Source organism: Ailuropoda melanoleuca, chromosome 14 (assembly GCF_002007445.2).
Source record: "Ailuropoda melanoleuca isolate Jingjing chromosome 14, ASM200744v2, whole genome shotgun sequence".
In the NCBI taxonomy this organism is placed as follows: domain Eukaryota; kingdom Metazoa; phylum Chordata; class Mammalia; order Carnivora; family Ursidae; genus Ailuropoda; species Ailuropoda melanoleuca.
Genome location: NC_048231.1, coordinates 19,009,075 through 19,035,551, shown reverse-complemented (window position 1 = coordinate 19,035,551; position 26,477 = coordinate 19,009,075). Strand labels below are relative to the sequence as shown.

The following is a 26,477-nucleotide window of genomic DNA, read 5'->3' as shown; positions in this document are numbered from 1 at the left end:
CCTCCATCGGCTGTCTTATTTCTGCCCTCAGCTTTGACTGTTTTGAGTGGTGACCAAGGAGTTGGACTTAATGGCAATGTGATTGATCAAAAGATGGACCAAAGTAGCGTGTTTTACACAAAGCTAAACGGTTCCAAAAAACCAAGAAAGGAAACTTAAAAAACAAATAGTCTAGTAAGAAAAAAATAAAAAATAAAAAATAAATAAAAACCACCACTGTCAGAAACCAGAAACTGACATCAAAACCTCATGCAGAAACAAGGAGAAGTTGTTTGTTGCTGTTGGGTTTTATCCTTGGTCTATTAAACAAGAGGTGAGCAGCTAACTTTTAAGAAACAAACAAAGAATTCAATCAAACCAATGAAAATCAGAAAAGAAAGGGAAGACAAGCCCAAACAAAGTGGCAGAGGGTACTTCATACGATACCTAAGTTAACCATGAGCTTGACACGCCCCCCATCCAGCTCCAAACGCAGGGTGTCCGCAGAGTCCCTGGAGGTAGTAGCCACCAGCAGCCCATAAGCTCGCTGGGACATGAAGCGGAAGGACACGTCCTCTGCCTCGGTGTGCATGACCATGGGCATAATGATCTTCATGTACATGCTGCCATCGTAGCTCAAGATGGACGCCTCTGCAAAGAAGAATGGAGGAGATTGTCAGGATGAAGGATATCAGAGTTTCCCTCTGCATCCAGGGTAAGAACAGTGGGGGAGAAAGGGCACAAAATTTGTAGCCAGGTGACTCATGTTGGATAGACCTCCAGTGCCCCCACTTTTGAGCTATGTGACCTTGGGAAGACCACTTAAACTCTGAGGTTCTATTTCCTTATTTGCCCTTAAAAGGCATACAACGGCACAGGTCCCTGCCCTAGCACGCTTGCAGACTTATCAAGTGTGCCGAATGAAATAACGGATGTGAAGATGTTTTACAAACGTGAAAATGGTCCCCACAAATAGTAGTGATTTAATTCCCCGTGTTATAGACAAAACAAAAATGCATTAAACAAAACTTAGACCCCTGAAAGTATTTCATGAAGAACAGGAGGAAAGCAGCAATTTACAACCACCACAGGAAACAGACATTTGCCAGAGGTTCTAGAAGGAGGAAAGAGCAGCAGCCCAGCCTGGTCCCAAAACAGCCCTAGGGACTAGGCACTGTAAGAGTTTGCTTGACTCCTTCAAAAAGATAATGACATCCTGAGAACCAGTAATTCCACTTTTATTCAAATAGCAGTTATCTAAGGAAGGAAGAAACTGGCTTTTGTTTGATGCCCTTCTCTAGCCCAAGCACTTCAGCTAGGAGCGCCCCCACTCCACCCCATTATGTTAACTCACTTAATGCTACCATGCCGATCTACTATCCCTACTTGAAACCGAAAACCAAGGCTCTTAGAGGCAGATGTTAACATCTTGAAGTCAGACACCCCAGATTGTAAGCCAGTATGTCCAGTACAAATCCAGGGCCTGTTTGCAACACCGTGCTGCTCAAAATGTGAATTCGTTCAATTGTTCATTTAGCAAATATTTTTAGAGAACATGGAAAGAGAATATCACTCACATTCCTATGAAGCCAACCTGCCACTGGGCTCAGTATCTGGCACTGAGTAGGCCTTCATTAAATATTTGCTATTGCCAAAGAGTTGCTACCTACCTACGTGTATATGGAGGATTCAAAAGTGAAACAGAAAAGGTCCATACAAATGGTTAAATGACCCAGGAAATATCTCTCAGGAAAGCCAGGGACACTCAGGAGACAGAGACTTGGCAGGTGAGTAGAGAAGTGGGGGTAGAGTTTGAGATGCTCTCAGTTTGTAATGAAAGAGGTGGTGGCATCAGATTTGTCAGTAGATAAAATAGCATCTCTATACACTTAAAGGGAAAAAAGAAGGGGGAAGCTCAGACAAAAACAAAACATTCAATTTAACAGAAGCAGCAAGCATATCCTGAGTAGTTATATAATAGTTATTTGAGATTACAATAAAATCAATGGACTTGGGTAGATACTGGGAAGTGAATGGTTTTAGATTGTGAAATACCATGAGGCATTCATTTCTGATACTGTGTACCAATCGCTTTTTTAGGTGTTGTGGATACAACAGTGAACAAAAGAGACAAACATCTTCTGCCCTCATGTACAAAAGAAATCAGAATGGGAAGAGACCAGGCCAAGCACATGGAAGGTACTCAAGACAGTCTATGTCATTTTCATATCACCACCCTATTTAGACAACACACAAAAGGTCCATGAAAAGCAATATAAATACATCTGCTCGTTCCTGAGAAGCAACCATCACCTGGGTAATACCCAAGACATGCTAATAGCTGTACATTACCATCTGCAAACTCTAAAAAGATCACAAATAAAGATGTAAGAGTTGCAGACACTATCACAATAAAAGACATATTACGAAGATGTATTCTTATACGGGAAATATAATCTAAATTTAACACATGCTCCAGATGTGAAAGAAACTATTTTATCTCCTGGAAGAGCAGAATCGAAGATGACAAAAATGATAGCTAAAATTTATTGAGCACTTCCTGTTTGCCTGGTGCCTTCTAGAACTTTATATGCATTAAGACATTTAATGCTTCAAGATCACCACCAGAAAGACAATATCATTATTAGATTTTATAGATACCAGGTCACACAGCTAACAAGTGGCAGAGCTGGGAGTTGAACACTGGCAGTTTGATTCTTATGGCCATATCCTTAACCATTCTGCCAAATTGTCAGATGGCTATGCCAGGAGCACACTCATGCTTCTAAGCACTGAAAGCATATCTATAATGCTTTATGGTAGAGTGTGGTGTTTTTATGTGTGTGTATGTGTGTGTGTGTGTGTGAGAGAGAGAGAGAGATACATACATACATGTCATGATTTAAAGCTGTATATTATTTATGAACATACAAAATTATATAAATATAGATAATATATTTCTAAATGTGTTATCTATGAAAATGCACAATGCTTTACGTTTGTGTAATTATGAACACTACTGATTATTACTATGTACCTTCTACTGTACACACCCACACGTATGTACACTCCTTTTTAAAAGAGATTATTCAAGTGAGCCATGAAATGGTTGTTTTGATGTATTCAACCTAAAAACAATCCAAAAGTAATGGTCACGTTTATCCCTCTGGATATGTGTAGTGCCAGAATGTATGTATAAGTGAATGCATCTTCATGTCAATATTGGTAGTATCAGAGAATAAATTTCAGATGAGTATGTAGTTAAACAGCTAATGGTACAAAAAAAAATAAGTGTGTATCTCAATGTGTACCTTTGTGTGCACCTTTGTGAGTGTGTTCTATGATCAACCTAATATTTTCAAGGGGAGCGTGATGAAGCAGAAATTTAATATAGGAATCAGCTGAACAAAAAATCCATTCCAGGATTCTTATTAATTTGCTTAAAAGATTTCAAACACAAGGAATACCATGAATAGAGTAATACTTTGAGGGGGGAAATGAGTCTGAACAAGGAAAGTTATTCAATCTGAAACATGTTGGACTACTGAGTCTTGAAAGAATATATCACAGGATGCCCACATAATAGTACTCACACAGTTCCCCTATTTTGTTCCCTTTTCCTTATTTACTATCTCCTTTCATCTTAAATGAATATTTCCTGGCATACTAATTTCATTCCTTTAATGGTTCTTTACTAAATTTTTGAGCTACTTTCTTAGTGGTTGACTTTCTTAGTGGTTGCTCTAGGTCTTACAAAATACATCTTATCAAAATATACTTCATATTTATACTCAATTCCTGTAAGATACTCTTACATAGCTCTCTTCCCTTCCTCCTTATTTTGTTATTCTTACCCACATTATGTCTGTAACAACAATACTTTGTTGTAACGATTGCTTTTTAAAAATATATGTCTTCTGGGGGCACCTGGGTGGCCCAGTGTTTTAAGCATCCAACTTTGGATTTCAGCTCAGGTCACGATCTCAGAGTCATGAACTCCAGCCAGCATTGGGCTCTACACTCAATGGGAGGTCTGCTCGAGAGTCTCTCTCCCCCTCTATTCCTCAGGCTCACGCTTTCTCTCAAATAAATTAATTAAATCATTAAAGAAAAAATAAACATATGTCTTCTTAAGAAGCAAAGAGAAGAAAGGAGAGCGCAAATATATTTATAGAGTTGTGTTTTTTTTTAATTAAGCTTATTATTTACCATTTCTGTCTCTCTTCTTTTCTTCTTGCAGATTCAAGTTACCATCTGGTGTCATTTCCTTTCTCCAATATAGCTTCATTCATTTGTGGTTTATTGTCAAATATATCACAATTCTATATGTTATAGGCCCAATAATACAATTTTATAGATATTGTTTTATGCAATTGTGTTTTAAATCAGCTAAGAGAAAAAAGAAAAAGAAATGGGTAATTATGTTGTCTGTTATCATTACCTACATAATTACCTTTACTGGAGTGCTTTGTTTTTTCATGTAGATTCAAATTACTGTCTGCTGTCACTTCCTTTCATCATGAAGAATAAAAGGAGTGAGTAGTTGTTAGAAGGCAGGTATCCTAGCAGTGAACTCTCTGAGTTTACCTGTTATGTCTTTATTCCACCCTCACTTTTAAAAGACAGCTCTGTGTCTTCCAGCACATCGAATGTTATCTTGCTGCCTCTGGCCTCCACTGTTCTGAAGAGATGTCAACTGTTAATCTCACAGCAGTGCCCCTGTATGTGACAAGTCATTCTCTTCTTGCTGCTTTCAAGATTTCTTCTTTATCTTTGGCTTCCAACAGTTTTACTATAATGGGTCTGAGTGTATATCTCTTTGAATTTATCCTACTTAGAGTTCATTCAGCTTCTTTGCTGTGAAGATTCATGTTTTTCATTAAATTTGGGGAATTTTCAGTTATTAATTCTTTGAATATTTTTTCTGCCCCCTTCTCTCTTTCTTCCCAGTACTCCCTTCTTACACATGTTGGACATTCAAAGGTGCCGCACATTTCTCTGGCACTCTGTTCATTCACCTCCATTCATTTCCCTCTTCAATTCAGACTGTATATAATCTCTATTGATCTGTCTTCCAGTCTGCTGTTTGTTCTGCTGACTCAAATCTATTGCTGAGCTGCTCTAGTGAATTTTTTGTTTGGGTTTCTGCACTTCTCAACTCCAAATTTATGTATTATGTATATAATATCTCCAAATGGAAATTTTGAAGTTGAAAATAACATTATATAATTTTATCTCTTTACTAATACTTGCTCTTTGAGCATTATCTTATTTTCCTTTTCTTTAAGTGTAGTTTCCTTAATCCTCTTAGCATATTTAACATAACAGCTTCCATGGAGTCTGTCTGCTAAGTCCAACATCTGGAGCCCCTCAAAGGCAGTTTCCATTGCCAGCATATATTCTTGTGTGTGGGTCATACTTTCCTATTTCTATGCATGTTTCACAATTTTTTGTTGAAAACTGGATATTTTAGGTAATAGATTCTAGCAAGTCTGGATACTGCTCCCCACTCCCTCACCTACCACCACCAGGACTAGCTCCTGTAGTCTATCCTTTTGTTTATTTGTTTAATGCCTTGGGTGAATGAATTTTGTGATTTATATGTTCCAGGCAGTGTGACGGCTCTGATTTCCCTGCTCAGTTATTTCCCCGTTTTTATCTTTTAGCCTGCCTTCCTAGGTGTTGTCCCTGGGTCAGGATAAGCCACTTATTGGTTAAATATTATACTTAAGTCTCTATAGCCAGTTAATTTTTATCCTTTCTCTGTTAGATATGTGTGAATTGGAGACTTCTTTTGCAGTTCAGAGAGTGTAAGATTTTGCCTCATGTTCAGATAGGGACTAGTACTTAGAAGTTGCCCCTTCTGTCAAATTAGTTATGTGACTGCACTGTTTTGGCTCTCACATTTTTCTCTCTTCCATCTATAATCTCCCTTTTCCTTTCACTCAGTTAATTTATTTTAAATTTTTCCTTTGAATTCTTGTAGCGCTAAGATTTCTTAAGTTATTCTACACTGCAAATGAGCTAGAGAATATAGCTCATGGGAAATTCTTCTGTCCTTTATTTTCTTCTAGATCAAATTCTTAGACTTTTCCAAGATACATCACTTCCTTTATTTTTATTTTACTTTATCTCTTCTGCTGTTTCACACTTGCATTGTCATGTCATTGACTTTCCTGTACATACTCAGGTGACTCTGTTCAGGTTTTCTAATTGTTCAGACATAGGTACACAGACTTGACTTCCAGATCCATCTACATTTGAAAGGCTTTGTATTTTTAGTTCTACCTAGTTATTTTTTGTAGCTTCAGACATGGTAAAATATGGGAACGAAATGAGGGGAGATGAAGAGCTCAGGCAAGATTGTATATGACCTTCATTTAGCCGCCAATGCTGTGCTCTCATTTCCGAAACTTTGTTAAGTGCCTGGAGCAGAAGTCACCCTACCTGATTACAGAGTGTGTCCCAAGGCAATGGAGGGGGATGCATCTGGACTTCTGATCCATTTAGTTCTCGTGACTTATCTTTTTATTCTCAGTCTTACTGTCTGTTTCTGGCACATGTATTCCCCCACATATACTGCCATTTCCACTACTCTTCACTCAAAAGTGGGACCAGATAAGAACGTCTACTCAATCTATTTCTTTTCCCTCTATAAAGGTATTAGGGATAATTTTCAGTATTTTTATCAACTAAACAGTACCATACCTGAGGAGCACAGGCCGGGTTGGCAGCCTCATCGTGCTTGGCCATTCCTCTTGGCTTTGCTTCCAAATCATTTATCTTTCTCTTACTTTTTGAGATTTTTGACACTGAGTTATACCTCTTTCCTTACCTGAGGCTAATGATTATTTAACTGGTATACTCTTTTTTGTTTAACTCGAAAGAGGGTATTTCTGGCGGGCAACTTTTCCTTACCATCCTCCCACTGATCCTTTCAAGGTCAACCTTGTACACAAAGTACTATTAAATAATCACTTCCCTCATCCTCTTCTCTTTTTGTACCTTCAAAACATCCTCCTGTTCATTCATGCAGCTGTTGGCCTTACACACTCCTTAAGTGTGTTTTATTCTGACAAAACCTCCCAAATACACAGATTGCTTCCTCTCCACCCAAACTGGGCTGATCTTAAACAGTGTGCAAATTTATACAGGAATGCCTGCCAGCTTCTAATTCTGTATTTTGCAGCAGCAGGAACAACATAAATCTCTAGCTCCAAGCAGACCCAACAGTAGCCAACAGTTCTGGGGAATCAACAAAATGTTTGTAGGGCAATATCCTCCCTCTTGTGGACAAGGCTGAAAAGAACTAACCTTTCACATTCTCAAAGTGCTGCCAATACATAAGTCATATGGGCTTCTCTTCCCTCCAAAAACTAGAATTCTGTAAAGCTAGGACAAAAAATTTTGATGGAGACTTCTCACTTTAAGAAAAGCGGGTATGTACATGTACATATTTTTTAGTATTAGGAAGGAAGGGAGGAAGGAAAGGTAACGGGATACAAAAATTCCAGTTTCTTATTAACGTATAATTTTTTTAAGAGAGTGCTCATTCAACCAAAGAATTCATTCAGCTTTTCTTAAATAGCAAATTTTCCTACTGAATTCAAAATGTAACTTAATTTATAAAAATTAAACATAACACTATTCATCAGGATAAATCTAGCCACTGCTTGCAAAAATATTTGCTCATTCATTCAATGATTAAGATCTAATATGTGCCAAACACTGTGGGGAAATGTGGGGAGTAACATGGCTTCTGTCTTTAATGAGCTTATAATTAGTTGGAATTATAGACACAAACAGGTAAATTATTATACCAAAGAATGAACAAAGTGCTGGGGGAACTTAGCTCAGGTGTCTACGTGTTTGCCTAGAGTTTTTAGGGAGGAGGGGTATAACTTGTTTCAAGAATGAGACAGAATGAACAAACAACAAAGGGAGGGGTGTGAAGGCATTCCAGGTGGAGGAACAGCGTATGTACAGGGGCAAAACTGACAAGGGCATAGAATAAAATCATATATCACAGCATCTGATTAATGGTCAGGGCGAGTTCGATGTGCCTAATGTAGAACAGGATTTCTCAACTGTGACAGTACTGACACTTTGAACCGGATAACTTTAAGTTGTGGCCAGTTCCCTATACATTGTAAGATATTTAGAAGTAGCCCTGGTGGCCACCAACTAGATGCTATTAGCATTTCCCTTTAGTCATGACAACCAAAAATGTCTCCAGACATTGCCAAATGACTCTTGGGGGACAAAAATCACCCCAGCCGAGAACAATAGTGGTTCCATATGGGCTTAAGTATTTGGGTTGGAGTGGTAAAAGTTAAAACTAAAGAGTATGTAGAGGGTCTGTTATAAAAGAGTGGATGATCACAGTTAGGAGGTTTTGATATTAGTCAATATAGAGGGGTTTTACACAGGAAGTGACATGATCAGACTTACTTTTCAAGCTAAGTGATGGTACAAGGAAGACAGAATGGTGTGGTGAGAGACCAGATGCAATCTTACCCAATTTTCTTTCAGACACTATTGCTATTGCTCTTTTAAACATGTTATGAAATTTCAAAACATAATATTTATAAAGGACAGGGGTATGTTTCTGAGAATTGTTCTCTAAGTCTACTCAAGAAAGCTCTATTATGCAGAGCTGTAAGTACACATATAGGTTAGCCTCCCTATTCAGAAACATTGTTCAGTGTGCTGTCACTGTGAGTGTATAAGCTTGGAGTTAGAAGACTGGGGTGAAATCCTAGATCTTCATGTTATTTAACTGTGAAACATTCTTAGGCCTCAGTTTCCCCATCTATAACATGTAATAATAAAACTGAATCAGTCAGGACACTAATAGCAAAGAGATAGCCCACTCAAATTGTACCATATTATGAAAGTTTAGTAAAGGTAAATATTTACAAAAGTATAGGTAAGGCATAGATAGTGAACCTTCCAAGGGGTAATGCGGTATTCAAGGCTATTAAGAGCAACTTCCATTACTGCCCTTGCCCTCAAGAAACGAGAGAAAGGTCAACTGCCAGAACTCTGAGGAAGAGAGATAGAGAGAATTATAAATGCCTCGCAAGAGTTGTAACCTTAGGTCAAAGGGCCAGTTGGTAGTCATTTCACAGGGAGAGAGACAAAATTAAAAATTCAGACTTCACTGTCATCATTTCTTCTCACCCCCTCTTGTGTGCTTCCCATTGGGCAAACTCAACTGGAATACAGAAGTCAAAGGAGCCTGTTAATGCAATCCATATAGGATAATTTTCCATGGTTCAAAGCTGAATGGAGAAGGGCAGAGAATGAGCTGCAAAAAGGAATCCATCACGAAGGTGAAGCTGTTAGCATGAATGTGAAAATATCCAAATATATTAAAAGGTGCTTAATGAATGTTATATGTATATGTGCACACATGTGTGTTTCAAGTTCCCTGGTGTCTAGAGATGGCCCATTGCTTTCATGTGAGGATACTCCCATATCAGAAGTAGCATGGTCAATAGGAAGAGCCTACATGTCAGGATACATATTCCACTCCGAGTTCCATTTCTTATGGGCATGCATCTTGGGAAAGCCACACATTTTCTGACCTCCCCTTTACCTTATGTTAATCTTAAATAATATTTTAGAAAATTATTATAAGAAAATACGTTTGAAAGAACACTGCAAACTGTAAAATGGAATGTAATTATGAAGTGTTAATTACAGCATTTTGTTTGTATTCATCTTCATTATAAAGTCTACTTTGATTAAATAGAGAAATAAAGTAGACATTCTGCTCTCTTCTATTCTCAAATTCCCTACACAATGGGTCTACTTTTATAATCATGGTAAAGATTACCCTCAAAAACCCCAGAGTCAGAGGTTCTGTTAATACCTTTGATGGTAAGCATGGCTCACAGCAGTCATGGGCAGACTATGTTCAGTGATGGACCCTGGTATTCTGATCCAGCTATGCTATTCATTCTGAAAGACAGACAACACTACTCTGGAGACTGTCATTTTTGCCCAAAGCTTCCTGCTTCTCTGTCATATATTCTTGCCAGTATTCCAGAGAATACATTTGCTCTCATTATTATTGATATCTGGTTACTAAAATTTAAATAAAGTTATATCTCTGAATCATCAACAAGGATGATTGACTGCAGGTACAGATCTGGAGTGAATGGACTTGTATAGTCATCACTTTTGCTTTATTCTAGAATGCTGTTACACAATAGCACTGAACTGATATAGTGAAGCGATACAACTGACTGCATGCCTGTCCTTGTGTTTTCCATGCTAGTTGTTGGTGCTCTGATTCCCAAATGGCTGGGAGAACTATTCCACACACAGCCATGCTCACTGGAATGTGATTGCTTCAGTACTGTCCAAAGCAAGACCAAAGAAGCAAGTTCTCCAGCTCAGAAAAAGCGAATACACTTTCTACCTGTTAACTGTTCTGCAATGCACCAGCTCAACAAACCTTTGTTTTATACACATTTTTTTCCAAAAAGAGACGAGCCATTATTTCAACATGAACCAAAATCAAATTTTATGGAAATATAAATTAAATTTTCTAGAGAAGTCAAACCAGTGAAGAAATTTTCATAAGTCCAATTGACTAATTAAAGGAGAATCAGTCTGTCACTTTATCAGAAAAAAAAATAGCATAGAAGTTGTAAGATTACTTTCTCTGAATTGAACAAAACTTTACAGTTAAGAATATAAAATTTACCTGAATTCAAACCTTTTTATTTCATAACAGAGGAAATGGAAGTAATATATAAAAATCTTTTTTTTTCCTTACAGAGATATTAAAGACCTTTTTTTCCTACTTGGGATCCTGCTTCCAAAATCAATCAGGCTGTACAAAATCAGCAATGTTCTGAAACAGATGTCTCAATAGATCTTTACAGATCTGGTTCAGAATACTTTTGATACATATACATGTTGTATATATCATATATGTGTGTGTGTCTGTGTGAGAGAGAGAGAGAGAGAGAGATAAGCTACTTCCAACATCACTTAAGCAGAGTTAGCTATGGAATGGAGTACAAAAATAATTGTGGCAGTGCCAGACATTGAATTCAATGCACATAAGACATGAATCAAAAGATCTCTCTTCTATGAGCAAAAAGAGAATTAAGAGTGGGAATTCTCACAACTCTCTATTTTGCACAGTAGAATCTAGAGTTGACCAGGTTAATACAGTGCCCCTGGAATTGAATTCCATGTAATTTTGCAATTATTAGAGTATTATTAAAATGAATGTTTGGTCCTATGTAATACCTCAGGCTGATACGTCAGTTCATCAACCCCCTGGCCAACTCACAGTAGAACACGGTCTTCTTGGGAGACTACATCATTTGCAGTATTCATTTCCAAATCATTAGGACAGATTTACTATGTCCATATTTGTCAATATTTGGCCGTATTTATTCAACACATTGTTTTTGAGTACCTATTGTGTTTCCATGTCCTATTCTAGACTGGAGATCTAGAGATGGACAAAACAGAACTTCCTACTTTGTGGAGCTTTAATTTTAGCTGGCGTAATGGCTGAATACAAGTAATCTTGTTAGCCTATGATGATATAAATGGCAAGTAACTACTGTAATACACTAAGGAGAAAAAAAATAGCAGGAAGATAATCATCATTTGACTGTATATACAGGGGTGGCATATCTCAGATTTTCCCATTTTCAAGACTTCTAGCAATATACTGTTTTTTGGAACTTTATCTAGAAGAGTAAGATATCGGATAACTTCATCGAGGTGTAAACCATGGTTGTAGAGTATCCAACAGAAGGAATGTCTCAATTCCTTTGTCCCAAAAGAGGGAGGTGCATGCTAGGGCTACCACCATGTAAGGTAACAGGATTCAGGGGTAGATACTAAGCAAAGCCTGATGTTGTACTCAGCTTGCCAAAAAGAAGAAAAAAAAAAGCTGCAGCTGTCTGGCAGAAGACTAGCACACACCATACACAGGCCGCTACTGCAGCCACGATAGAGAACACAGCTCAAATTAAGCTATAAACACCTCTTCTTGTCAGGGCCCCATTCCCCTGCAAACAGAAAGTTGTTTTATAGGGCTGGCAAAGTATACTGTAAATGATATTACCAGCCTACAGTTGATGAGTTTATAAGTCTACAGGGAACAAGTTATCTGGCTCTGTCACCATGCTTAGCTTGCCAAAATTGCATGTGAGGCACACCAGCCTGAGAGATACTGCTAAAACTTAGAAATGAGTTGGCCAAGAATAGCACTGGAGCAGAAGAAGGAAGGTACGTGGTATGTGACATTAATTTGTCCCTGAAGTTTTCCTCTTGGAGCTTCTTTCTGACTCAACACCACCATTCAGCCGTCCCTGAGTCAACACTTAATTATATTGTAAACCACTAGACAATCAAGGGTTTGTCTGATGAATGGGTGGACAGTTTCTAAAAAATTCAAGTTCCCTCCCTTTAGCATGCCACCCTCGAAATGTTTCTGGTTTCTTGTTTATTTCTCTAACGAGAAGAAAGTATCTCTGTTTTCGGGGATATTCTTTTCCTTTTAATTTTATCTTTTTATTTCCTTTCATAGTTGAGCTAGTGTCATTTTTCAAAACACAAACCAAATCATGTCGCCTTCAAGTCAAGTGCTTTCAATGGCACCACAGTATACACTAGCACTGATTTAGCCCTGAGCTCTGGATCTTCGATGATCTGGCCCCTGGTCACATCTCCAGCCTACTCACCTGACCCCACTGCGCCCCTTCACTTTTGCCTTTCACTATTGGCTCTCAGAATAAACCCTGCCCCTGTGACTTTGCTCTCGCTGCTACCTTTGTATGGAACCTTCTAGACTCCTTATCCACCTGCCAAATCCTGGCCTGTCTACTAACAAGAAGCAAGCAAACCTCATTGACTCTGCCTTCAAAACTGTAGGAATCTGGCAGTGTTCTCCTTTTCCATGTCAACTCCCTTAGCTCAAGACCCTACCCTCTGAACTCTAGCTAGTCTTCTAACGATCCCTGCTTCTTTCATTTGTTGCTCCCCATACTCTATCCTCCATATGGCAGCCAACACGATCCCTCCCTTCCCCTGCTCTATGCTCCTGTGCCCCCTGAATGCACTTAGAATACATTTATACTCCTTGTCTGACTGAAAGTCCTACATCGTTCGTTTCTTCTCTATAGGGTTTGGCCCAGACAGTCCCATTTCACTTCTCTTGTCCTGATGGAATTATTAATAATACCACCTTTGACTCAAAAGTGTGCTAATTTGGACTTCAAACCACCCGGTCGCCTGACCTCTATAGCTCATCTACTATTCTCCCCTTGCTCCTGACAGCCCAGCATACTACCCTCCCCTTGTTACCATAAATAAAAACACAGCTTTGTTCTCACATTGGGGGATTTAGCCAACCTGTCCTTCAGCATGGACCTACCTGCTCCTTGATCTTTTTTGCATGGCTGGCTTCATCTCATTCAGGCCCTGGCCCATATAGTTTAACTATCACCTTCCCAGAAAGGTATTCCTCCAATGACCTTCTCTAACTGCCCTTCTCCCCAGGCTATTCTATCACATTAGCTCTCTTATTTTTCATCAAAGCACTTACAATATCTGATTTTTGTTGTTGTTGTTCATGTGATCATCTCACTCCTCCTCCTTGAGTTTAAGTCCATGAAAGCAGGTAGCTTCTCCTTTTTGTTTACTACTCTGTTGTTCTTTTCTAGCAGAGTGCCCGGCTCAATAAAAAAGATGGTAGGTGAACGAAACACCTGGAGCATCAGCTTCTCTATGAAACCGCTCCTAGCTACCTGCCCTCCCTTCCCAAGAAACACTGACCATTCCTTCTCCGAGGCCGCATTCTATCTGCTGCATACACACACCACACACAGTGCCTACAGGACAGTTTTTGTGTGCGTTCCATTTTAGTTGACATGTTTGGGTCTGTCTGGACACTGCAAGCCTATGTGATGGCAAATATATCTCCTATTCATTTTCTGTGTCATCTTGTTGGGGTTGTTGTTTGAAACATTTTATTTCAAACTTACCTACTCTCAAATTTATCTACTTACCCACTTCAAAAATTATACTAAGCATTCTCTTACACTTCTCGCCCTAGCTCCCCTAATTTAACATGTTACATAAGCACAGTATCATTGTGAATAACAGAAATTAACATTGGCGCAACATTTTAAATAAACTTCAGATCTTAGTCAAACTGTATGACCTGCTCCACTCATGCTCTTTTTTTCTGTTCCAGGGTCCCACATTGCATTAGTTTTTATTTTTCCTTAGTCTTTTCCAGTCTGTAATAGTTTCTCAATCCTTCCTTGTCTTTCATGTCTTTTTAGAGAGTACTGGTCAGACATTTTATCAAATATCCCTAATCTGGTTTTGTCCAATGTTTTCTCGTGATTGGAGATGACATTATGCATTTTGGGCAAGAATTCTCTGAGAACCCCTTGTGTCCTTCTCCGCGCATTGTATCAATGGGTTCCTAATATTGACATGTCTTCCTACTGGTGATGTTTTCTTGATTATCTGGTTACGTTGGCATCATGTTAAATAACTGCCTTTTCCTTTATACTTGATAAGTATCTTGGGGAAGATACTTTGAGCTTATGCAAAAAAATGTTTCCCCCTAAACTTTTCACCCACTAATTTTAGTATCCATCAATGAATTTTGTCCGCAACATTAGCAGCATTTGCCTAGTGGTGATTCTCTCTTGCCCTGTTTCCTTCTACATTTATTCATTGGAATTCCAGTGCTTTCTTGTTCATTTTTTATTCTCCCTGACCATGTTTATCATCACATTTCTGACTTACATGGGCCTCTCTATGTTCAGATTATAGCAGAGCAGTAAGTTCTCAGGCTGAGACTTGCTGGCTTTGTAAATGGACAAGCAACTTCATCTCTCTGAGCCTTAGTGTCCTCATTAGTAAAATAAGGATATTAGCACATGACTCATTATGCTGTTGAGAGGATATTCAATTCATTTCTCATCAATTCATTCATTCATTTATTCCTTCGTTCAGGCACTGGAGATACAACAAACAAAAAAAGCCATCTTGACTTTTTTCAAGTCTTGACTAACCCAGGCCTGGGCATCTGTTCAGCTTAGCAAGGCTCCAAAATTACTTTCTACAGTTATGATTAATAATTGTACAATTTCCTACTCAGCTCCGGATTCCGAAGGATTTCAGTGAGCACTCAGATCTGATTCTTCATCAACCAGAGACATTTTTTTCAGTTTCCACGGACGTGAGAATAATCAAAGGTGTGCCCCCCTCTACAGGTGTGCAATTTTAGTAATTAATTTTTCCCAAACATATCAGAATCCTAGGAGGGAAGCAAAATTAAAACACAAGCAAAATCTTTGATGAAAGGTAAATGTTAAAAGTTCTTAAAGGAGAGATCTCCTCTCTCTAAACCACTCTCTTCAGGTCTCAGTCTATGGAGGAGCTGGATCACTGTCACGTGGGCCAGAAGAAATATTTGAAGACGGAGAAAACTGTAGCTGGTAAATGTTATTGCTAGCTCTGGGAGGTGAGGCCTGCAAGGCTATTACTGCTGTGCTGGAGCCTGGCAGGCCTCTGGGGGAGCCCAGACAACGGGCGCGCAGATCACGCAAGCCCAGTCCAAATGTCACTCTAACATTTGCAGAGCTGTGTGTAAGTGCTTAAGGAGAGGTTTCCAGTGAGAAGGTCAAGGATGGGAAAGCTGTTTGGGGAGCTGAAGGGTGTATTTGGGAAGGTGCGGCCATTTTGTAGAGTATTCTCTTCCCTTCACATGAGCAGGTTTGGTTTTGTTTTGCTTTATATCACCCTCTGTGGTTTCCAGGCTGGCAGGTGCTCACATAGACAGATAATTCTTCAGAAAGGCTAATGCCAATCTCTGGTCTGACTATAGGGGGCAGGAAAAGAGGGTATCTTCTGATTTCCATATCAAATATCTTTCATTTTGTTTTGTCTTCATTTTTATTCTTTAAGTCCCTTATTGGTTTTGTATGTCTACAGTTGAGGCTTGATATTTCAGAATTTAATATTTACAATTTTGACGTTCTCCCGGAGCGTCTGAATAGTTATGATATGCGGAAATCGACAATTTCCAACAGTCCCATTGAGAGCAGGAAGTGCGAGAACTTAGGAATAAACCGGGCTGTGCACTCAGCATCCACGTGTCAGAGAACCTAGGCAGTTCTTCATTGCATTTTGAAATATTACATTCAAACAAGTAAAAATAAGAGAAGAATAAATATCCATGTACCCAAATCTGGCTTTTATTAATTCTTAACATTCTGATGTATTTGTTTCAGATTCTTTTTTTTTTCAAAGATTTTATTTATTTATTCGACAGAGATAGAGACAGCCAGCGAGAGAGGGAACACAAGCAGGGGGAGTGGGAGAGGAAGAAGCAGGCTCATAGCGGAAGAGCCTGATGTGGGGCTCGATCCCATAACGCCGGGATCACGCCCTGAGCCGAAGGCAGACGCTTAACCGCTGTGCCACCCAGGCGCCCCCAGATTCTTTTTTGAAGAAAAAAAATATTACAGGCAAAGGTAAACCCCCTTTGCAGCAGCCACACTCCCCTCTCTTCCCAGAAGTAACCTTTTTACTGGGACATTCATCATGTCCGTGCAAGTTTTTATATTCTTTATACAGTAAATGAAGATCTTGACAAAGTATTTTGGATTGTTTCACATGATGATAAACTTTACATAAATGGTATCATTCTGTATGTTATTCCATAATTTGCTTTTTTCACTCAAGATTATGTCTTGAGGTTCCCCAACATTGTTACACATGCTGCTCTCCTCTATGGATGGGATTCCATTACACAAAAATACTACAATCCATTCATGCACTCTCTGCTGATTTAGACTGTTTCGTTTTCTTTTTCTCCATTGCAAGCAGTGTTCCAATGTACATTCTAGTAATTGTCTGAATGTGAACTTGACAGTTTCTCTAAAGCATTTACACAGTATGCAATTGCTAGGCCTAATGTTATGCTCAGCTTCAATATTAAACTGCATTCCAGAATGGTTGCCCTAATTACACTCCCACTATGTGGCATATGAGGGTTCTCCTTGTTCCTCCTCTTTGCCAACACTTAACATCGTCGGAATTATTAATTTTTGCTAATCAGGTGGTTTGAAGGAATAGCACAGTATCATTCCCATTTGCATTGTCAAGATTACTAGCATGGCTACACACCCTTTTACATGTTTACCGTCCATTTGGATTTCGGCCTCGGTGATCTGTTTATTCATATCCCTTGCTCATCATGTTGGGTTGTCTTTCTTTCATTGACTTATAGGAGTTCCTTATACCACTTATGATACTAATCCCTTTTATATTATATTCATTGCCAATAGTTTCTCCCAGTCTGTGGCTTGTCTATTATTAATCGCCTTTTTCTTTTAAATGTAAAATTTAAACTTAATTGTAATCAAATTTATCAATATTTTCTTTATGGTCTGTGCTTGCTTCCTGACTTTGTAAAAGAAATGTCCACTTATAGGTCATAGAGCGTATTTATTTCCTTAATTTCCCTCTAAAATTCGTACAGTTTTGCATTTCACAGGTAAATTTTTTAAATACTCTTTATTTATTTTCATGTTTGGTGTAAATGAGGTTTAATTTCCTTCTCCATAAGGATAATCAATTATCCCAGTACCATTTACTAACTAGTTTGTTCATTAACCACTGAACTGTAACATCAACCTGGCCACGCATCAGTTTTCAATGCTACAAGAGACAGTCCCTGAGCTTTCTTCTGTCCCACGGGTCCATGTGTCTGTGTCACATTATCCCAATTACTTAGGGTATAAAATATGTCTTAATATCGGGTAGGGCAAGTCTTTTTTCTATTATTCTCTCCTCCTCCTCCTCCCAGAATTGTCTTGGCTATTTTGGACCTTGAACTTAACATATGAGTTTATAGGGTCCGCTGTGTCAGGTTTGATGAAAAACTCTTTTGGGATTTTGAGTGGAGTTGTACTGGATTTAGGAAATAATTTTGGGAGAATTGGCATCTTTATGGAGGCAACACAAGCATGAACATGATAGATATTGATGATTTATTCAAGGTTTTATTTTATAGTCTTCAATAATATTTTGTCATTTTTCATAAAGGTCTTGAATCTTTTTAGATTTATTCTCAGCTACTTTATATTTTTGTTGCTATCACATATAGAATTCTTTCTGTTTTACATTTTAACTGGTAATCACAACTGTAGAGAAAGCTAATTTAGCTTGTATGTTTATTTTCTATTCAACAAACTTGATGAAACCTTTTAGTTTACCAATAGACCATCATAAACTTTCTATAAATGAGGAAAGTTCAATCTTTCTCTCCAACCTTTATGCATCTTGTTTTCTAAAAAATTATTTTCTTATTCTATTGGCTAACCTATCTACTTCAACAATAAAAAAAAAGTGACTGTGGGTATCCTTATTTTGTTCCTAATCTGAATAGATATGATATTTGCTATATGTTCTTGCTATTATCAAAATTAAAAAGTTGTATTCCCATCTAAGTCTGTTCAGATTATTTTTAATAATCAATATATGTTGAATATATCAAATATTTATGTATTTATTTAAGTAATGTGTTTTCCTCCTTTATCTTTAATGTTTTCCTCCTGTATCTTTTCTGATCTTCGAGAAAGAGAAAGTATTTGATCAATGATTTAGTCTGGACCAAAGTTAACTCCACTAAGGAAGCAGTGTTTGTCTGAGGCCCCTTTGTAACTTCAGACTAAAGAAAGTTCTTGCTGTTCTTACCCCATGGGCTACCATATGTAGAATTCCTTTACCGTTAATAAAAGCAATCTCGGTATGTTAACCTTTTCTATTACTAGGATGCCTGGGTGGCTCAGCCAGTTGAGCATCTGCCTTCAGCTCAGGTCAAGATCTTAGGGTCCTGGGATCAAGCCCTGCATCGGGCTCCCTGTTCAGTGGGGAGCCTGCTTCACCCTCTCCCTCCTGATCCTGTTCTCTCTCTCACCCTCTGCCTCAAATAAAATAAATAAAATCTTAAAAAAAACCTTTTCTATTATTGAAGATATAGGAAGGATAAACCATTCTCAAAAACAGCTGAAGTGTAGCGTGTAAAGTAGACACGTCTGCCTCCTATTGACTCTTACATAAGTTCTTTAATTATCATACCAAAGGACATGATACCCTGCAGTATCGAGCTTTGATTTAATGTGACCATGCTAAACTCCAATTTCATCTCTTCCTATGTTCTTGAAGAATCTTTTCAAGATAAAGCTCCCTTCTTTTCCTCCAAAGGCACCACCTGATTTTATGATAAAGGATCAGTAAAACAGCAGCCAGGAGAAGAGATTGTCATTATTTGACCAGTTGGGGCTGTTTAGTCAAACACAGTAGTTACTCCAGGCTATCATTGTGAGTCAGTATCACTTACTATTTCAGAATAGAGATCCTAGCCCCAGACCTCAGAGTCTGAATCTCAATACTGCCTCTTATCAGCAATGTGACATTCAAGGGGGAATGAAGCATGAGAGACTATGGACTATGAGAAACAAACTGAGGGCCTCAGAGGGGAGGGGGTGGAGGAAGGGGATAGGCTGGTGATGGGTAGTAAGGAGGGCACGTATTGCATGGTGCGCTGGGTGTTATACGCAACTAATGAATCATCGAGCTTTACATCGGAAGCCGGGGATGTGCTGTATGGTGACTAACATAATATAATAAAACATCATTAAAAAAAAGCTGCTTGATCCTCTACACCTCTTATTTTACCCTCTTAGGTAAAATAGATGTAAATAATACCTACTCTGTATGGCCTTGATGAAGATTAAATGTGATAATGTGTGTTAAATGCTTGGCATGGTATATGGCACACAGCTGATTAATAGATGTTGGTTATTATTATACTGAGGATCAAATTCTCTGCCAGATAAAATAGAAAAATCAAGATGGACCCATTACATGGAAGTGCAGATTGATAAATCATTAAGCATGACGCTAACATCTGCTTTACTTGGGAGTCCCAGGGAAATGACAAGCATTAAAAAAACAGTATTAAAAGATTTTATAAGTCAAACCTTCACTCCTTGGTCTATGCCATGTGTCCACATTAGTCTCTTTTTATGCCAAAATAATAACACAGTCCTTGAATACTAGAATAAAGTACAATAAATCTCTGTAGGGATCATGTGTGGAGAGATGGGCAGGGACCGGACATGAGAAGTCTTCTGGATAATAACAATCTGGGATTGTATTCTAAGTGTGACAAGAGACCACAGAAGGGTTCTTAGCAGCAAAGGGGCAGGATTTGGTTTATACATGCACATGGATGACCTCTTGTGTGTCCTCAGTTTTCTCATTTGTAAAAAGAAAGCCTCAAACCAGAGCAGAGTTCCCAAATCAGCAACATCAGTATCACCTAGAACATGTTAGAATACATGTTCTCAGGCCTCACCGAAGACCTAATGAATCAGAAGCTGGAAGGGTGGGACCCAGCAAGCTATGTTTCACTAAGCCTTCCAGGTGAAGGGAAGTTTGCGAACCACTGGATTTAACAAACTCAGATGTTCCTTCCAGCTCCAAAGTTCACTGTTTCTAATCAAGTCCTTCACAATGCAGGTCACAAATCCTCTGAATGAGACTAACCCTCTATCATTTTTATCAGCAGCACTTTGTTTTAGAGAGGAATTATTCAAAGAAAAATAAATAACCATCTAATACACAGATCCCATGTTCGTACACATTTTATATCCCGAGCCAAGAGGTGAAAAGGAATTAACTCTAATGCCACAATGACCTATACGTTTCCACTCATAGTTATCGACAGAATGAATTTCCCTAAATCCAATATCCCCTATATGATTATCTGCCTAGGTTTATACAAAATTATGAGGCTATTAGAAGGATTAGATCTATCTCTGTGTTACATAAAGATCTCCGCAAAGAAGGTATTTGATTAGAGACAAGATAGAATGATAAAAGGGCAGGCCTTCTGAGGTTACACAACACAGTGAGAACTCTGGTTACACTACTGGTCTTACAGCCTGAATTAAAATGTGGGGCGGGTCTGGTAGATAACTTATACACTCGAAATATAGCTAGCATTATATTCCTGTGTGCTTGAACAACTATTCATGAGAATTGGCTACATGATTTTGTTCCATAAAATAATTTTTAGATGTACTTTACCAAAGTCTGCTATCTTAGGTGATGGGTGTGTGATTATCCGAAACAAAATGAAGGGGCATGTCTTCAAATTAAAAAAAGAATATGTTATGATAACCAATAGTTATCTATTCTCTGTATCAGAGATACTTATTGATCCAGGAGAATATTTCAGGCTATATTCTATCCCACAATGCAAGTCATTCCTCTGAACTGTAATACCAATTTGGAAATTATTTCTGTACTATCATGGGATATATGTTTGTATAGATGTTTAAGTGTTTTATTAATCTAAGCTTTGTACTTGTTTACACGTTGCACCCTAGTGAGATTGTAAGGAGCTCCTGACCAAGTACCATGGCTTTTGCTTCTATTTCTCAACAGAGCTGAGCATAGATTATACACACTAGGTGTGGAATGAAAATATTGATTATGAGTCATGTTATCCAGGAGGTACACAGAATGAAAATAAATACACTCAGGAAAAGGCACAGGTGAAGCCACTGATAATATTAAATGGGTACAGTGTAGTGGTTAAGTGCACAGATGCTGGAATTAGAGAGTTGGAATCTAAGCTAAGCCATTCATTAACCATGAATTATTCAGCCTCTATTTTTGACCATCAGGCTCCTCAACTCTAATAAAATGGGAATAACAGTATCTATTTCAAAGAGTTGCAAATATTGACTAGATAACATACATGATTCCTACTACATAGAGATCAATATGTAATCACTACTACTACTACTAATAATAATGGATATTCATAGCATAGGATCTATTTAAGATATATTTTGATATTTGAGCCATACAACATGTAAGGAACTATGATACCTCTCCAGCTATAAAATTATTCTCTTTGTTCAGACACAGATGTGTGCTGAACTCTTGGTTTCATTTAGGTTGGGTACTAGATTCTTACGATTTGTTAATAAGATTTATTAATAACACAATGGAATATTATGCAGCCCTTTAAAAATCATTTTTAAGAACATTTATTAACACGGGGAAAGCTCATGCTAAAATTTAAGTGGAAAAAAGATTACAGTGCTATAAAAGATGAGCTGTAGCAGAACTCAGTTTTGTTAGAAACTATTAAATTTTATTTAGCTCATTAAAATCTACATATCTATATATGAAGAAAATATACTAAAGGGTAATAGCTATTCTGTGAACAGTGGAATCAGGGATTTTATTTTTCTTCCTTTGTATTTTTCGGTATGTGCCAAATTTTCTGCAGCAAATATCCATTTCTCTGATGATACAGGAAAAATGTACATGTAATTTAAAATAATAAAAAGCCCAAAGACTTAGAACAACAGAGGAAATTGCTTACAATAGAATGTTAGGTTAAAAATCAGAGATATCAAGAAAATTAAGGGCACTCTCTCTGATGTATAAGAAAATGCTCACTGTACTGAAATGTACATTGCAGTTCTTTCTGGTTGATAAATTTTGAGTAATAGTTATCTTTTACTTTTTCAATATTGTCCGGGTTTTTTTCAAAATGGGCATATACTGATTTTATTAATTAAATACACATACATACACATGTATATTAACACATACATACGTGTGTGTATATTTATACATAATTTACAGATGATAGATATTTAGAGATATCCCCCCCCCTCCTCCAAGAGGCCTCAGGTCCTGATTTTTTATCACAAAGTCTCTCTAAACCCCCAGGATTTAGGTTTCAGGCCTGGTACTTAACCAGAGCAATGCCGTGTGACTGCTGAGTCTTCTGAATAGAGTATTTGGCGTAGCTCGTTAATTCCCTATCTCTGGGAAACAGCACAGAAACTAAGTCATAGCCAACACAGCAAATGCAAATAAGAAATTAAGAAAGAAAAGCACATGGAGTATTAAAACTAATTGAAGAAAACCAACCTAAAACAAATAAGTAATTATGTTTTGATTTTGCAGGCTGGCGAAGATGTTGATGTTGGGGAGGAATGTCGAGCCATAATGACAGCCTAGCGACGGCAAAAGAGCCGAAAGACTACAGTACACAACTTAATTTGTCGTTCTCGACTGAAGTTTCTACACCTAAAATAAAAATTAAGAAAATAAAATGAAGCCAAGTAAGGTTTAGAATCCACAGAGGAGGGAGGGAATTGAATTCTGCCCTGGTTCATCATTCTGCTATAAGAGATCCACTCATGCCCTAAATGTAATTTGGAAAAATGGTAATTCTCAGGTTATGGCTAATAGGCACCTCCCGGCAGCAGGGGAGTGGCTGGCTGGCTCACACCCCATGCTTTCTTCCCCATGTTCCTGGGAACGAAGGCTAAAGAAAGGAAGGGAGCAGAAGTCTTACCCCCTCCTGGACCCACAGACTCTCCCTCTAGCAGTCCCGGGAGCTGGGGAATAATTTAGGTTGAAAGGTTTTGCTATTGGATGGCAACAGATATAGAGGGGGCAGCCCCCATTTAGAGGTAGAGGGCTGGAGTTTGTTGGAACACTTTGCCCCTGACCGTGGGACCTTGGGCAAGTCACTCCTCAAATGCAAACAAACCCACATTAGTAAGGTCATAATTCTACAGTGCTGGACAAGGTTCCTCTGCTCAGTGTTTATTATGGGCCAGTCAGGCCTCTCTATTTATGAGAAGCATGAAGAAAACCCGAGTAAAAATGAGTTACAGAAAGAAAAAAGGAGATTGTAGAACTGAAGGACACTGCTCAAGTTTGTGGGGGGAAAAAAAAACCTAAAATGTTTAGAGGATTTTTTTCAAATTTCTTCTTTAAAATAGCATTTTGGAGGTGCCTGGGTGGCTCAGACGGTTAAGTCAGACACTTAATTCCAACTCAGGTCATGATCTCAGGGTTGTGAGATGGAGCCCCCACATCAGGCTCTGTGCTAGGTGTGGAGCCTGCTTAAGATTCTCTCTCCCCCTCTCACTCGGTCTCTCCCCCCTTAAGAAAAGAGCATTTTGGGCAAAAATGTTAAAATGTCTACAAGACATTAGAGGTCACTTTGATTTTTCCCCTCTCCACTAACAGCTAAAACTTTACAGCTCAACACATAGCCGTTGACCAACAGTGTGAGCATCCCCTGGGACCCTGCAGAAATGCAGATTCTCAGGCCCCCTCCCAGACCCACTGAATCAGAACATGCGTCTCCCCCAGATCTCCACAATTCGTGTACAGATTAAAGATGGAGACTCATTGACCTAGACCTGGTCTTTTCTTTTTCACTTTTAAGTATCACTTCTTTTGCTTTTCACTGACATTCCTCTAGTTTAGACCCCTATTATAAGATGGAATTTTTTTTTAAAGTCATAATTGATTTATTGACTGACTCATTCTTTCACTCATTTAGCCAGGAAATATTTACCAGGCCCTCCTAAGTATAAGGCCAGCTTGAGTACTCTGAAGAAAACATTTCTGCTTTGAAGAAAGATGGACAGCAGGCATCCACAAGGAGGGAAAGCAGGAAGGGTTCATGAAGAATAAGGCAGCCATTCCATTTTGATGGAATGTCCATGGTGAGTAATGGAAGGAAAACTTGCTACTTGAAAGCCGGGATCGACATCCCATAGCGACCACTATTTATCGACAGCGGGTTTTTCCAAACTTCGATCAATGATGTAGCAATGTCCTACACATACCATATCTATGTACTGCCTGAATTCTTATTTAATTCATCTTTTTTTTTTTAGTTTCTTCACTTCTTTTTACTTACATAGATTTTCATTTTAAAATAAATTTATACTACTACTATACATGGAAAGCCAGTATCATTTGCCCACAGAAATTAACCATGAAAATAAATAAAATGGAAATAAAATAATGTTGATCAAGGAAAAGAACAGTACGCACCAAAGACTGAGTCTGAGGCCTGGTATCTCTCTGCAAGTAAAGGAAATTAGTAAGAGGTAGGGGTTATAAAGACATGCAAACTTGACTTTTTCCTTTATATAATCAAAAGAAGCACACATTGTCTATTCCAGTCCAGCCACTCTGTGTACGTGTGCCTTCCCTAGCACTCTGTAGAATGCACCCTGATGCCACTGTCAGTTTTTCCAAAGCATGTGCAGAGCCTTCAAATTCTGCCCCCTCATCTCCTCCATTCTGAGCATCGCAGCCCCCTTGGATCTTTTCTTTCTCTGCATTCGGAATAGGCGACGAGAAGTATGCAACTCAGCAGTTTGTGCTAATTCGTCATTTCATGCACACCTGTCCTGCCTCTAAAACGAGGCTCTGCGGCTCTCATAAGACAGTGATAGGCCTCTATTAGGGGACAGATAAATTTATGTGGATGATGGTTAGATTGTACCCCCCGGGGAAGCACCTAGAATCCAACTGAGGTGTCAGGAAGTACTGAATAGCTTAGACATTGATCCCTCAAATTGCACGACTAAATCTTCCTCCCAAACTTCCCAGCAGCTGTCGTGCAGCACCTTTCAAGAGGTGGTTTTCTCTCCAGAGACCACAATCAAGCCCATTAGAGCTGGGGTTGCCCAGTCTTGCTCCGTGGCGCTACCTGGGAAAGTGTTCAGCGCAGTTCACAACCACGGCCTTCCTTAAGTGGCACAAAGCGCTCACAAAGCCCAGGAGACTAGAATAAGGCAAGCATTAACGCGAGCACAGAACCACAGGAGGGGTCTGGTAAAGGGCCCTCCACCAAACTGCATTGCTCTGATTGCGACTTCCCTTCTACACGCATTACCTCTAATGACTAGAGAGAAAGTTACAGTGCCTTTTAAAGGGCTATTTGCCAGGATTCAGAACAGCTCCCTTTAGCACCTCCAGAAATTTGCACTTTTCTTAACAGACCTCTCCCTCCACTTCTCCCGCTATACCCACCACATCTTTGTTTTACTTTGTCCCTTCTCTCTAAATCTGCTTTGCAATTTCCTTTTTTTTCCTTTTTTTTAATATAGTAGAAACTGCACTATACTTGAGAAAGCCTCAGTTCTAGCTAGGCTTTCCCTGGCCACAAATTCCCATTGGATATGGACATTTTTCATTTATTTAAAAATTACTGATCAACCACAAAGTGCCATACGCTATAAAGGACAGTCACTTCGAGTCTCTGTAAGTTCTCCAACTTTTTTTTTTTTTTTTTTACAATTCTCAAATGCTCTTACCTATTCAGTCATTTGGCCACATTATTTCCCCCAGTCAGCAAATCTGCCACTTTTTAAAAATGGGAGGGGAGAAGCAAAAGCCATCTTTGCACACTTTTGCTCCAAAATACATTTTCATCCAGTGACCAAATGCATGGATGCTATTAAGTTATCTACAAAGTAAGTAAAATAGTGTATAGTAAGTAAATATATATTTACTTAAAAACAGTGTATAGTAAGTAAATATATATTTACTTAAAAATCATTCATATACTCTATTCCACA

The 26,477-nt window shown here is 38.5% G+C and overlaps 1 protein-coding gene across 9 annotated transcripts in view; it reads right to left on the bottom strand.

Moving 5' to 3' along the window:
• Positions 1-26,477, bottom strand: part of NRXN3 (neurexin 3) — a 1,691,473-nt gene that overhangs the window by 935,928 nt on the left and 729,068 nt on the right. For all 9 annotated transcript variants that reach the window (XM_034643175.1, XM_034643171.1, XM_034643173.1 and 6 more), the window contains one exon: positions 427-630. In XM_034643175.1, the coding sequence (XP_034499066.1) occupies positions 427-630 (204 nt within the window). The remainder of the gene's footprint in view (positions 1-426; positions 631-26,477) is intronic.